Source organism: Cricetulus griseus, chromosome 4, assembly GCF_003668045.3.
Source record: "Cricetulus griseus strain 17A/GY chromosome 4, alternate assembly CriGri-PICRH-1.0, whole genome shotgun sequence".
Lineage (NCBI taxonomy): Eukaryota > Metazoa > Chordata > Mammalia > Rodentia > Cricetidae > Cricetulus > Cricetulus griseus.
The window spans coordinates 163,490,112-163,505,358 of NC_048597.1; the positions used below are offsets into that span (position 1 = coordinate 163,490,112).

The 15,247-nt window shown below is 39.4% G+C and overlaps 1 protein-coding gene across 1 annotated transcript in view; it reads left to right on the plus strand.

Annotated features, from left to right (window-relative positions):
* Arhgap20 (Rho GTPase activating protein 20) overlaps positions 1–15,247 on the plus strand; it is an 82,079-nt gene that overhangs the window by 44,055 nt on the left and 22,777 nt on the right. The window contains exons 4-9 of the mRNA XM_027415108.2: positions 54–203; positions 3,915–3,956; positions 4,841–4,925; positions 7,359–7,436; positions 10,286–10,352; positions 12,441–12,629. Of these exons, the coding sequence (XP_027270909.1) occupies positions 54–203; positions 3,915–3,956; positions 4,841–4,925; positions 7,359–7,436; positions 10,286–10,352; positions 12,441–12,629 (611 nt within the window). The remainder of the gene's footprint in view (positions 1–53; positions 204–3,914; positions 3,957–4,840; positions 4,926–7,358; positions 7,437–10,285; positions 10,353–12,440; positions 12,630–15,247) is intronic.

A 15,247-nucleotide genomic window follows, 5' to 3' on the forward strand; every position in this document is an offset into this window, starting at 1 on the left:
AAACTCAAGAAACAAAATAACAAGAGCACCCATTTTGGTTTCTATCTCACTAGATATAACAACAATTTTAAGATAAAAAATAAAATAAGGTTAACTGACATGTGGACAGCAAGCTGTGTGGAAGAAGTCGGAGAAGGTAACACGAACACTCTGAAGTCCTTTGTCCTGGGCTGGCCTACAGTGAACTTTGTGGCCACTTTCAGGTAAGAATCATGGCTTGTCCTTAGGTTTACCTCAGATACTAGAACAACTTCTAGTACAAAGCAAAATGGTTTTACCAATTTCATGCCTAATTGTTAAGGAAAATACTCTGCTTTGACTGTATATTGAGTAATTCTTCCTTTGCCAATAGTAGTACTCAAATGGCTGACTTTCCATCTGAAGCCTATTTGAATGAAATACATAAAAATTAGTGATAAGTACTGGGGACCAGAAGATTAATTCACTTTGGGTTAGCTGGTGGCAAAAAAAAAAAAAAAAAAAAAAAAAAAAAAAAAAGTTCTAAGAAAACAATTAGAAGGAAAAGAATTTATGGAATTGTGGAAGTAGAACTGTGTGAACCATCTAGGAACCCTCCCATCCTTGAGGTCTAGGTAATTTGTTTGAACTACTGAGACCTCAAGCCTGATGTCTTTTCAAACCATGAGAAAACTCCTCCATTGAAGCAGTTCATAAAATAGCAAGTTAAGTTTGCATAAGGGGATAGTTTTAAATGACTTGTTTACTCTGAGGTGTTTTTTAATTACTTTTTGGTGACACAGATAATGTATCAAAGTATTTTTGTATGCTAAGTTCTGATTTGCTACCTCTAGAGCTGTGGTGGTCATAAGCATATTTGTCACGTTAAAGAGTGTAAATTAGTTTCCCAAGCCTCATTCCTAGGCTGGCATGTGTTTACAGAATGGATGAAAACAGAGCATTTGTCTTCCAGCCTGAATATGGTTGTTTGACTCTCTGACTCAGGGTGAGCTGATGAAAACTCTGACTCAGGGTGAGCTGATGAAAACTCATACCTTGATTTTTTTTTAAATTTGCTTTTTTTTATTTTTTTTTATTTTATTAGTTCAAATTAGGAACAAGCTTGCTTCACATGTCAATCCCTTCTCCCTCTCCCTCCCCTACCCCTAGCCATCCCCCCTCCACTCCCCAGGCAGGGTAAGGCCCTCAAAAGGGGTTCCCCAAAGTCTACCACATCATCCTGGGCTAGGCCTAGGCCCTTCCCCATGTATCCAGGTCAAGAGAGCATCCCTTCATATGAAATGGGCTCTCAAAATCCCTTCTTTTTTTTTTTTAAGACCTTACATATTTAATACAGTGTGTTACCCCATACAAATGGAAAAAAATTAAGTTCAACATTTCTAGAACAATATGGCTGTTAATTTTTGTAGAATGCCAACTGAATGCCATACCTGTGATTTTGAACAACTGCACAGCAGCTCCAGGATTAATTTCCATTTTAAAGAGCTTAGTGTTCCTCACATGCACATGAAGCTTTCCAATCTGCTTCTCTTCCTGCTTTACCGACAGACTACTCAGGCATCACTCTGAAGCCAGACTGCTCACTGTTGCAGAGACTGTACTTCTGTGGATGAGGAGTGGGTATGCCATTCCTTTCTGTTGTGCACTGTGCACTTGTTCAGCAGAAGCACATTTTTGTGGCATTCTCTGTATTTCTTCCTTTCCACGACAGATGTCTAAAAGGAAGCAATTTCACATGAGGGTAACCAGGTGTCATAAGAATCCCCACTCTTTTTAAGAGGGGTGAAATGTGGGGACATTTTACTTAGGCAAAGCATGGTTCTTCCACCACATGATAAAGGTTGATATCTCCAGTAGTGTCATGTAGGTCTCCACATAATTTGATAAGAGCAATTCACCCCTATAATATTTATCGCCTCCCCCATCCCCCAAAAGCTCCACATCTCTTATTGAATCATAAACATATAATCTGAGGGAAAGTCTACAGACTCCCTACCCATTCTTCCTCAAAACAGCCAAAGTGAAACACAGAAATAGGAAAGACTAAGAAATCACTATAGACCTTTCCTAGGGAGACAGTCCCTAAATGTGACATGTGGCCCTAAGTTGGCTCCTAGAACAGGAAAAAAGGTCATTTCCAGAAGAAATGATGAAATCTGAGAAAAAGTCAAGAGTTTGGTTATTAGGAAACACCATTGTTCCCTGGTTTTGACAGCTGGGCTGTGACTGTAAGAGAACAACAGTAGAGAAGCTGCAACTGGCTCAGAAAATTCAGGAATGGACTGTTTTCTGGAAACAAAGTTTTTCCAAATTAATAATTTACTTTTTTAAAAAGATACTTTAGAAGTTCTGCCTCTGGTATAAAAATTTTCAATTCTAACTACCTGACCTGTAGATAACAGCTTACAATTCAGCAACTGCTTGAGGGCTCTGCAGAGCAATGAGAGTTGGGCAGAAATATTAACACTGAGAAGGCACCAGCATGCACCGGTGTGCCCAGCACCCCATTTTTGAAGGCTTTAGCTTTCCATAGTGCCAAGTAACTAAAATTCATCCTGTCAGCCACAGATATTGGAAGGAAAGAAGACGCACACAAAGTAGTTCCCACTTACCTAGCATTTACAAAAAACTACCCAAGGATGCAAAATCCCCTCCTCTGCCATTGGAAAAAATGGAGGTAAGGGGACTTTTATTTCATGATGTGGGTGCTAGAACACTTTTTGGAGGTTACACAAAATAAGGGGCAGAAGAGTACTTGCTGCTCTCCTAGATGACCCAAGTTCAGTTCCCAGCACCCACATCAGAGCTATCTGTAACTCTAGTTCCAGGGGCCTGACAGTCTTTTCTAACCTCTGTAGGTACCCACATACATGTGGCATATATTCACAAAAGCAAACACACAGAGATTTTTAATGAAAAATTAAAGATAGCAAAAATTGTCAACTGTGAAAATGTTATGTTCCATGTTAAAATAATGCATAACATACCATCTGATTGCTAACCCTGGAAGATTGCTTCTATGAAGAGTTAAGCAATAAAGTTAAAACAAATTACAAATATATATTAAGCATTTTTCTGGAACAATAAACTGTTTCCAGTTTCTATACAGAGACTAGAAATATTTTTAAAGTTTGTGACTGACGGGTTCACATAAGAATAAATTGGATACATTTTTAAATTTAAACATCAAATTCAGCAGCAGCAGTAGAAACAAACATATTAATTGTGTATACACTCATGGCAGTAAAAACATAGTCATTTTATATACATTCATATTAACCAAAAGATTTCAGTAATCAAAAATAAGTTTGGTTTGAAAAAAAACTACTAAATTACTATTTTTCCTTGTGCATATGAGATTAAAATAATGTTTTCTGATAGTAGACTGGTTTCTGGGCCAAGACATTTCCATCCATCTGCCAAATCTTGCTTTGATCTCAATATTAAGCATACTTTCTATTTTTATTAATGATAACTTAAGCTGAAAAAAAAGCACTTGGAGAGAATAATACCAGTTTTACAGGTATGAAGATGGAGGCTTTGGATAAATGGTTTTCCCATAGTGATCTCACTTGCATACCATTTTGAGACCAAATACTTCATTTCCAACACAGATATTCTTTCCACCAAACAAGCCTCCTGCCCCCTACCCCCTGCCACGACAGTATTGGTGAAAGAGCAGTGGCATATTAAAAAGCATCTGCCTTGAATCCATGTAAGTGGACTTAATAAAGGTGCCCTGAACTATGCGATCTTCCCAGGGGACTGATATGCCTGTAGCATAATCTAAGCGGTTATATGGAAGCTTACAACATACATGTACAGCTACATTTATAACAGCAGGCTGTTGATACAGACACCTGAATTGGCAGACTTTAAAATGTTGGCATCAATGTTTTATTGGTTTATTTCTCTTCCATTTTCTTTGATTGCAGCTCTCCAGAACAAAAGGACAAATGGCTCTCTCTCCTTCAGAGGTATTTTTTCAGTGCACATATTTGTAATATTATTAATCTGTGGTTAAACCAAACATTTTACTGCAGAGATGTACCCTGATGATGCCCCTTGTTCTTAATGGAAATTAGCATTTACCTGCAAAATAACCTATTGCTTGGGTTGTACACCAGCTAGAACATACTCTAAATAAAATTCTGTCATTACAAGTTCTTTCTAGGAAAGGGAACACTGGGGTCACATTAGATTAGATTACATCAGAAAGAAATGAATTGCTGGTGTCTTCTGTGTAGTCTCAAGCTACCAATCAGGGCTGGTCATTTCTTCAGGGTGCATTTTAAGTCCCCATATTTGCAAGGTTTTATTCAAAGCACCTCAAAAATTGGTTATTATCCCTACCATTGACGATACCAAATAAAACAGTCAGCATGGGTTTATCAGTTAGAGGCAAAGTTCTTCCCTCCTTTCTTTTCCCTCCCCTCCCCCACCACATGGGATAATCAAGATTTACAACATGCCGGGCAGCTAGCTAAATGAGTAGTGAATTCATTGTACAGTAGTTGTATGTAGTCAGCTACTCCTCAGTAAGGTGGAAACCGCTCAGAGGAGACAGAGGCTGTAAGGACAAACCATCACTCAGAGGTACCTTTACCTGGTCTCACCTTCAACACCACTTGACATGGATGTCCCATTGTTTTGGGGATCCATGCCTGAGGACCTGGGGAAAACTCTTTCAACCTGTCATATAATCTGATTGTGCTGAATCTTTTATGTGCCCTCCTGACCCAAACAAAAGAGCATAAAAGTATATTGACAATATTATCAAAATAGGTTGTTTTTTTTAATGAGCAATTAGTAAATTCCATCTGACTCACTGTTGATTTGGGTTGTTGTTGCATTTGACTAGATACATCACTCTAGAAAAAGAAAAGGACTACCCGAAGAGCATTCCCCTCAAAATCTTCGCCAAGGACATTGGGAATTGTGCCTATGTAAGTGCTTCTGAGCCAGAAAATTAAATTCCCGGTCCCCTCATAAGATACAAAATATTGTGAGTGAAAAAAAGAGGCAGACAGGCAGGCATTTGGAGGTACCATGGTAGGGGTGTGTGCATTTATGTGTGTCTTTATATGCATGAAAAGCAAACACTAAAGAGAATGAAGCAAGGAAAATTCATATTGGCTGCAATATTTAACATTTTCCCTTGGCTAGAAAATTGCTTGTCAGACATCTCTGAAGATGTCTGAAGATTTGCCTGGATCCTCTCAGGAGCAGCTGCTGAAGCTTGCAGTGACTCCACAGGAGGCGTTTGTTGTTGTGCAGTCCTTCCCAACTTGTCACCTCACTTGGGTGGTTTTGAAAATTCACTCTTTGAGTTCTTAGAAATTAAATCCCTGAGATTAAAGAATGGATCTGATAGAGGTGACATTATCTAAGGATCACCATGATAAACATCAAGTTTTTAGCCTCAGTTATGTATTTTTTGTTGGCTGAAATTATAACATAAGATTCCAAACCATTATCAATCATGAACAATGGGAACTTGTATTCTCAGGATGTTGTAGAGTATAATACTACACAGCAGCTCTTGGTCACAGTCTCTGTGGGCATGTGGAAGTAGTTCATGAGAGTTTTGTTAGTTTAGTTAAAAAAAAAAAGAGGTTACACAAACATTCTGACCAACTCCTGAAGGCCAGATATCACCACTTGAAGGACATACTCAAATTTTTAAGCTAAGAAACTCCAGTAAAATAGAGGGGAAAAAAAGAACAATTTTTATTATATTTTACACATGGAAAAGACATGCTTTAAAAAACTGATGCCCCATTCATTGTTGAAGAAAAGATAGGAGATGCAGTTATGGGTAAGTCAAGATAAAGGGGCACATTCAAGTTTTTCCCTGCATGAGTGTCAGTGTGGTGTCTCTGTCAGGGACCCATGCTTCCAGCGTGAACCACAATAGGAATGTGTCCATGGAAGCTATGCTTTTATTCTTAGCCTTAAGTTGTATGTACTTTATTGGTGGATTCTGCTAAACTCAACACAGTTTTAGTTTTGTCTGCTTCATATTTCACTAGACAAGAATCACTTCATGCTAAAACTCATTTGTTCTGTTGCCCAGAAAGGCTTTCAGGGAGAGATACACTTCTGTAACTACAGTGCTGAGTATATATGTGCCCAGTGGGAAAACAATTGTCTTAGACACTAGCTATTTAGGAACATGGGCACTTCACTACAAAAGAATTTTTGGCAGAGTCTCTCAAATTTGAATGGATGGACTTTCAAACTTGGAGGGGCAGGGTGGGCAGCAGAGCCTCTTCTAAATGCCTGTTTTAGACTAAAACCTGGCTTGGACCATTTTTTTTGCCACTCTGGTAGACGCCAGACATTGGGCCTTCCCAGTCTTCCCTTTTGGGCTCTGAGACCATTTGGTATAATCCTTGGGAATAAACAAAACTCATGAAATCTGTGTACGTGCTTTTCAAAAAACTGGTTCAATTAATAGTCTGTCCTATCAGGTGATTGACTCATAGCTGAAAAATCTGAAGAAAACAGACAGACAAGACAGATAAATACCAACGGGCCTTACCTGCTTTCTTTCATTTTGTTTGTTGTACCATGTAAGTAAACCCCGTGTCGAGGGGCAGAGCACTAATTTCTAGTTTTTCTAATAGTGATCATATGTACTTATGTGTGAGGTCCAGTTAATTTTCAATAGCATACATTGTGTGTGAGTCTCTTGGAGTCCCGTGCAGTCTCCAGATACTGAGTCTCTAGCTGGTTTCTCTCCTCTTGGTCACAGACTGTCTTTCTGTTAGTGGAGAACTACAGTAGATGGCCCTATCCAGTTGACAGAATGGGTTTCCAAGAACTTCCACTTTTTCACAGACTCATCTATTTGAAGCCATCGAAGGACTGCAGCCCTGCAAACCCCAGTAGCTCCAGTGCCAAACACTTAGGGAGCTCTTACTCACAAGCCTTAAATCTTTCCAGTAAGCAGTTTTCATCCTGGCCTCTCTTTAACTAATTTCATACCAAAGATATGAAACCCACACTATAAAAACAGCACTCGGGAGAGCAAGGTCCAGCTCTGCCCATCACTCTTCCCTCTGGGTTATAGGAATACACTTACAGAGACAGAACAAAAGAATGACCTGGCTGATGTGTACCTGTGGTGTGTTTGTGATTGTCTGGGAGTGCAGTTGGCATCCTCTCACTCATGGAGCTTTCTGAAGCACATCCTTTAAGAGAAAGGAATGGATTATTCATAGCCATAACATATCAGAGAGTGAAAGTGGTTTGTGGAGTGTTTGTGCTCCACTGTGTCCACACATGAAGTCAACATTCAACTTTGCATAATTACCTGACAATGATTTGTTCACCAGTCTTAAACTCTTTGTGTATGTCTCTTTTCTTCTTTACAGTTTAAAACTATAACAGTAATGAATTCAGACACAGCGAATGAAGTTATCAGCATGTCACTACAAATGTTAGGGATAACTGTAAGTTACCTCTGCTAGATTTTTTTTTCTTTATATAACATGGTCTTGCTGTGATTTCTTTGCCTCTACCACCTAGATATTCTTTTAAACTTTGGTACTCATGGTACTCAAAATAATGTTTAGTCAATTACATGTAAGTATAATCCCTTCCATCATGATACATCTAATGACCAAGTTATATTTGCCCCTCACATGTAAAAAATCAGGAGAGCTTTTATGTTAACATGACATATGGGTGCTGTTCTATTTTAACACCTCTGTGACCTTAAAACCATAATGATTCAACTAGAATCTTAGAGTAAAGCTGTGCATTTTCATTATGTGTCCTGCATACAGACACAAAAAAAATTGGTGAAAGTTTCATTAAAAAGTTGCAACTTCCTTCTCTTCCCTCATCACTGTTCAACCAAACCGTCCACCACCTCCTTGATCTTGTGATACTGTTTTTATTCTCAGACACAATCTCTGGATGATTACCAGTTCCCAAGGGTTTTTTTTTTTTTCTGTCATACAGTTTTTGTGTTGACTGGCTTCAAGTCCAAGGATGACAGCTGGTTCCTCTTAAGAATTCGTAAATAAAAACACAGCTTTGAATTCTCTCATAGATTTGAAGAACATTACTGAGCTTTCCACGTCGGTCTGCCTTGCTTTGAACCTGACCCCCAGTTTTGGGGAGTGAGTTTGTGAATGGTGTTAGTGGGAATGATTGGAATATTGAAAATGAGGTCAGAGGAAGAGAACTGGAGAGCTGCTCCCTTTGTCTCCCTGCTAGCACCCCATGGAGAGTTCCTCTATTAACTGTGCAGTGTAGCAAGGTAAATTAAAAGACCCAGAGACAGATACTGGGGTTAGAGCTTCAAGCAGAAGATCAGAGAAGCAAAGCAGCCAAGCCAGTAGATCTTACTTCTACCCAGCTAAAATGGCAATCCTGTCTCCATGAATCCTCAGAAGCAAAAGGCTCTTGATTCCTGTCTTCCCTGTCTCCTCCTCCTTATACTCCTTTTTTTCCACCCAGCCATAACACTCCTGTCTCCACCTCCCTGGTGCTAGGATTAAAGGCTTGTGATCCCAAGTGAGCTGTTTCTTTTAGGACTGGATTAATTTCCGGTCCTCAGTATGGCCTTGAGCTAACAGATCTGTCTACCTCTTAATCCTGAGTCCTGGGAATAAAGGTGCGTGCCTGGCTTCTATGGCTAACTAGTATGGATGCTTTGTTATTTTGGTCTCCAGTGGCTTTACTAAATCATAAACAATATATCACCACAGTGGGGCTTCATTTTTAAACACACTGTGATAGAAGCCATCAAGATGGCTTAGCTGTAAAGGTTCTTACTGCTAACCCTGATGACCCGAGTTCCACCCCCAAGACCCATTGAGTAGGAAGATAGAACTAACCCCTGAAAGCTATCCTCTTACCACCACATGTATGCTGGCACACTATTCTAGTGTGCGTATGCTCACACATGTACATGCCCACACACAGTAAGTGTAATACATTTTACAAACTATATTGTGACATGATATACTTAAGACATCATATTACTGCTTATTTTAGATTTGTTCTTACTTGTTGCCAACTAAGCCCATAAATGACTCAAGGCAGCCAAAATTTGGAATTAAAAAAATCTGATTAGTAAAATTTAGTAATATGATTAAAATTAATTAAATTTTATATGCAATGGGTAAAGTGAGTATTTTTACCTTGATTTCTAACCTACACAAACATACCTTAGAAGAGAGTTACAGTTTTAGATTAAGAAGGAAGATTAACTACTTCATGATGAATTTTCTTGGATTTCTCCTTTAAAATCTGATCTGCTCATGTGGAAGGAAGGAAAGAAAGATGTAGTTAGGAATTAAGACTATTTTATTACATCCATTCTTCGAGGTAACTTACAATGTTTCTGACATTGCCTAAGATTTGTTTTTACTAGATTGTTCCTCCTCTGTCTAAAGGACAAGATATAGAAGAAATGATCTATTTATGCATGCTCTTGTGTCCAGGAACAGTGTATGGTATGTGCAATAGCCAGGACCCTCTATTAGGAGGCCAGGGCCCTAACTTAGTTGCAAGTTAAAGGCAGAACAATGAAATGCTTCCAACACACTTGACTATCTTGATTCTAGCTGCATAAGAAGTTTGCCTTGTGCCTCCTGAAGTATTCAGCAAAGTCCACATAATTAGTATTTTCTCTTTCAAGTGGGATTTATAGTATTGTTGGATTATAAATCACTAGTGAATGATTTTATTGTTTTCCATGACTGGGCCTGTTCTCTAGATAGAATTCTTATCTTTTCTGTCCCCAAGATTGGATGGAGTTGCTCAAACTGACACCAATGCAACTAGCTATCCATTTCCAGAAAGCCTCTTGGTCATTCTCCTGCACAGAGGCCACTGAGCCTCTGTGACCTGACTTTAGTCTCACAGACATCCCTGTTTATAGTTTTCTAGGTAAGAAGGTTGTCTTTCAGGGGTGCATTGCAAGCTAATTCCAGTATTCTCTGAGTCCATCAGAAATCTCAGAAGTCAAGATCAGCCTTTTAGAACCAGAAAGTATATTATTCCTTTGTGAAAGGGCTTGCTTAGACTTTCACACTCTGTGAACCACTGATAGGAAGGATCTAATTCCATTGCAATTTGTGGTATCCTAGGTCAGTACAGGGGCTATGGGCATGGAAGGACCAAGAGTGGTGGATCCTGTTTTAAACTGAATATGGCTTTAGGTATAAGCACTACTATCCCCAAACCATATGTACCTCATGAATCCAAATAACGTAAAATGTCCAAACTCTGTCCTCATTCAAGAACCTAACATGAAAGATTTGTTTTGATTTCTCTTTATCTTAAGGGTTCTGAGAGAGATTACCAGCTGTGGGTGAATTCTGGCAAAGAAGCAGCACCATACCCACTTATCGGTGAGTGCCTGTCAAAGTCTAAGATAGCATCTGTGTTTCCTTTGGCTCTACCATCTTAAGCCTAAATGTTGCTATCTCAAGTGTTTCCTATGAGCTAGACAATGGGATCTTTTCTCTTGGGCTGCTGATGATTATAGTTAGGAAACATATATTTTCCTCTTGGCTTTTTCACTTTAAGAGCAGGTCTTGCCAAGCCTTTTATTTGGGGTTTCTTTTCCATGAGAGAGCAGTGTGCTTTGGAATTCCTCTTGAAGATTTAGTTTTTTTCAGAATCTTTGGTTGCCTGTTGTCTTTCCTACCCAGCTCTAATGACAAGGCTGCCTCTATACACAGAGTACTGTGTATGGTACAGTGGTCCATTGTCACCCATCCCGAGGTATCTAACATCTGCTTTGTCCCAGAATTCCCTTAGCATCACAAAGAAAATGACATTAACCCATGTTAGTTGCTAAAAGTCTTCACCAACTAGTTTAGCAACTAACTAGTAATCCCCTTTACTAGTTCTCTACCCAAGTTTCCATTTGTTTTTAGGGTTATTTTGTTGCCTGTAAGACAGTGCCTTACTATGTAGTCCAGGCTAGCCTGAAATTCAAAACCCCACTGTTCTGAGGAACTATTGAGAAGTAGATTATAACTTAACTTATTTCAGTTATTTATTTGAAAATATTTATTGGTTAGTAATTTCATTCTAACAAGTAGGGAAATTAAAATAAGGTCTGGTATCCATTTCAGATCCTAAAACAATAACCACAACAATTTGTTAGCAAATTTAAAACACTCCCTGCCTGTGGGATGCTGTGCAATGTGTGTTGTATACATCATTTTGTGCAGTCCTTTGTCAGTAAGGTCACTCTTGAGTACTTGAGTATTTCAAATGGTCTGAGTAATTAAAACCAAATTTTTCTATGAAATGTTTGTGTACTCTAAAATGCAGGAAATAGGAAGCAGCCATGCCATACTGAGGGTAAAACTGATTTCCTGAGATAGGCTTGTTTTTAAATGCTGTCATTTATGCAAAAGTGAATAAGCAACAATGAAATGTTAGTTTAAAACAAAATATTTAAAATAATTTTAATAAGCTAGAACTAATAGATGATGATTTTTAGGCATGTAGCCACTTCAAACTTCCCTAAGTGCTACTACTCTAAACTATGTAATTAAAAATTTCTGCTAATATGATTTACAAAGCAGTGTGGATTAGCTGGTTAGGATTTGAAGGTTGCTACAATGTATAAATGTAAGTATCACATTTGCCTTGTATGCCTGTGTCAGGTGCCAAAGAAGGACTTGCTGTGTGTTACATTCAGTGATTATAGGTGAAACATTCTACCTTTTTTTGAAGGATCTATATTATGGCAGGATGGAAGGATTATACCACAGCAGTGAGTTTTACCTGGAGTCTAACCAACTAAACTCAGGTTATGGTCAGATGTGCAGGGTTTAGTTTTCCTTGATTTGTCCATACGTTGCTGTATCTGTATTCTGAACCTACTGCAGTCTTTCAACTGTTGCCTATGAACACAAACCTCAAGCAGACACAATTCAGATAAACCAGTCTCAGGGCTGTGAACAACTAATTATGCAACTAGCAGAATAAGAAAATCTCTCCCACACAGATGGGCTAGATAATAGTCAGGTTGAATCTTTGGGAGAATTTTTTGGGTTTTGGTGGTGCTGGTTGTTTGGTTTTGATACATGGCTGCCTCAGTAGTCCAGGTCCTGTCTTGTACTCACTATGGCACCCAGGCTGGCCTCAGACTCACTGATTCTCCTGTCTCGGCTTTTCCCAATTTGAAAAGGCCAACTATGTAATTCATAAACTGATGTCTACAGTCCTTCTAAGGATTCTTTGAAGATTTTCTTCCTTCTCTCACCATTCATCTGCTGTGAGACAACCACTGTGATTTGGTAGAGCCACCTGCAATATGCAGAGGCCCCAGTTATAGACTAGGCACATGGATCTTTCAGTGAACAAAAGGACTCTTTATCCCACATGTCCCAGGTGTAAATCACTGTGCACTCCAGCTTGCAGCACTTGCTGGTAGTGCTCAGTCAGCCTCAAGTCTGCATTTGGATTTTCCTTTGTAGGACATGAGTATCCTTATGGAATTAAAATGAGCCATCTCCGAGACACTGCCCTTCTGACACAGGGATCAAAAGACTCCGCCACCCCGTCCCAGCTCCAAGAGCCTTTCCTCATGGAACAGCTGCCCCGAGAGATGCAGTGCCAGTTCATCTTGAAACCCAGCCGCCTGGCAATGGCCCAGCAACTGAGCGGTGAGTTGCTTCCTCTCCTTCATAGAACCTCCTTTCAGCAAAAGCTTGCGTGCCTGAACACAGATGTAGTACAAAGGCAAAGACCCAACTTCCACCCAGAGGAACTCGCAAATACGGGTTTTCAAAAGCTGTCTCTACAAACTGAGCAACAGGCTTTACTGACTTACACTCAGAAACAAGGGACAATAATCTGTCCCTTCTCCCCTCGCCAGCCTTTCCCCTTTAACCTTATGGCCACTGCAGTCAAAGGCTCGGGCGATGCTGCAGGTGCTTCAATGCCTTCTTTGTGCTGTAGTACACTCCACTGTGTGTTCCCTCCCTAAGTGATCACATTATAAAAGGGAGCCTGTCCGTGATAGGCGTCCAAAGACTGTGATGCCCTGACTGGGATCTTGGTCCTGATAAGTATGTGAAGACTAATATGATTTCTACCGGGGTCTCCCCTTAGCCTACTAATCTAACATGAATCCCCTGTGAACATAGCTGTCTCGTTGCTACCCCATAATAAAGGATGTATTATGGTAACTGTGATATTCAACAAAAGAGCATTATAATTTGCCCTGACCCAAGCTTGCACTAAAGCTCTCAGTCTGTAGCAAGACTGTAGAAAAAAACAAAAGAAAATTGAAACCCCAAAGTATAAGGGTGATAGGAAATTGATACTGCGTTTCTATGTCTGCCTTTGTCAGCTGGTCCAATGAATAGTTACATTGCCTTCTGCAGATGAACAAACTCAAGAAGAAGGAGATTTAAAAGAAGGCGTGGACCTCAAAAGATCAGAGGCCACCCTCCCTCCTCATGACAGCTAATTGGCATCAGCTGAGTGCCAGATGAAACTCTTCATCTGTGTTCCAGTTACTGTAGCATTCATTTTACTCCATTTCTGACCTCACGGCTGAATGACCCTACTAAAAAAAAAAAAATGTGTGTTCAGTTATCCCAACTTAGAGGGAAGTGACAAATCAATACTCACTATAAAGGTTTTTCTTGCTTTGCGTGTTAATATGCATTGCCAAGGTCTTTTCAGTTGGGATCTCCTCTAATATATTTAAATTCTTTAATTTTTTTCTCAAAACTAAAACACCTATGAATTTCTAGAATAATTGCAGTCATCAGGTGCAAACGCAGTTTTCAATCCAAGTTCTGTTTTATTGGACTAAAAAGGTGTATATCTGTTCTGTTGTTGCCTTCGGTCATTATGTTTTTTCTATCTATAAGCCAATATTCCTCCTTCCCCTTGTCTACTGAGTCATCTCCATATTCCTCCTTCCCCTTACCTACCGAGTCTACCACTTTCACCATATTCTTGCTTGTTTGCATGCTTCTGTACCCATACATGACCTGAACTCCATGGTTATCACAGTCTCTCTTACAAATGACCTTGGCTCTTTTGTACTTCCCACTTTATACATGCCTAGTACAGTCCCATCTCTAGATGACTGCTGAGCACATTGAAGAAATCATACAGCAGAAGGGCAGTTTTGCATCACTAATAGCCAACCTCAAACAGGCACTCATTACTGGCTGGGCAGTCTCAATCACCTGTTTTGTACACATCGCCACACACCTGTCAACATGGCCATTGTCTGCTGCTGATGACCTGGCCTCCAGTGTTTTATCTCACAGCATCAGGGGTTTCCCAACCTTACCAGCATCAGCTACGCAAGCATACTTAAATTCTTACCAGTCATCATTTTCTCTCCCATAACAGTGAACTGAGTTTGGTATGCTAAGGCTGTATGGGCACATGGTACTGCTTTACAGATACTGATTTCACCCTCTAAAACAAGGTGGCCACATACTGCTCTCTATTCTAGCACCTGGAGCATCTGAAGTATTCAGTAAATACTTGCCGACTGCCTGCCCAGGTTAATGGGTCTTTTAGTAGCTGAATTTAAAATTGTGTAATAATTTAACTAATCTAAGGAGAATACGCTGACTCTTCTGCCTTTAAACTTGTGGTTTTCAAATGTTTTTCTTTCGCTAGTGTAATTAATTACTAAGGGTTTTTCATCCACTCTGTCCATTGGCTCAAATTCTCTCGTTTTGTCTCTCTTGGAAGATGACGCTTGCATCTTCTGTGCTCAGGATAAACAGGTGAGGGAAAGAGTAGCTAAAGCCATGTTCCCAAGGCACCAAAATCACCTTCTCTGCAGCTACTAACAGCAAGTGCAGCACTCACACATTTCTGTTTGTAGGTTTAGGGTGTTGTGTAGCCCATGAAGGGCTGCTAGAAAATCACTGGCTTTTTCTGCAAGGGCCCTGATAGTATAATGTAAAGGCTATACAAAGTATTGCCAATGAAATTCTGAAATTTCATATCTGCATGTAATCCATTTGATAGAGCATGATGAGAAAAGTATTTGGATGCTATGTGAGAGAAACTAATTTCCACAGGTTTCTTATTGGTAGAATTCAAAATCTAATCAAGAACAATGTCTGTGAATGAGAATTAAATTTTGGGGGAGGGAGAGACATCATTTTGCTTATTTGGGATTTGAAGTTCTTTTTTTTTTAGATTTTTATTTATTTATTTATTTATTTATTTATTTATTTATTTATTATGTATACAACATTCTGCTTCCATGTATATCTGCACACCAGAAGAGGGCACCAGA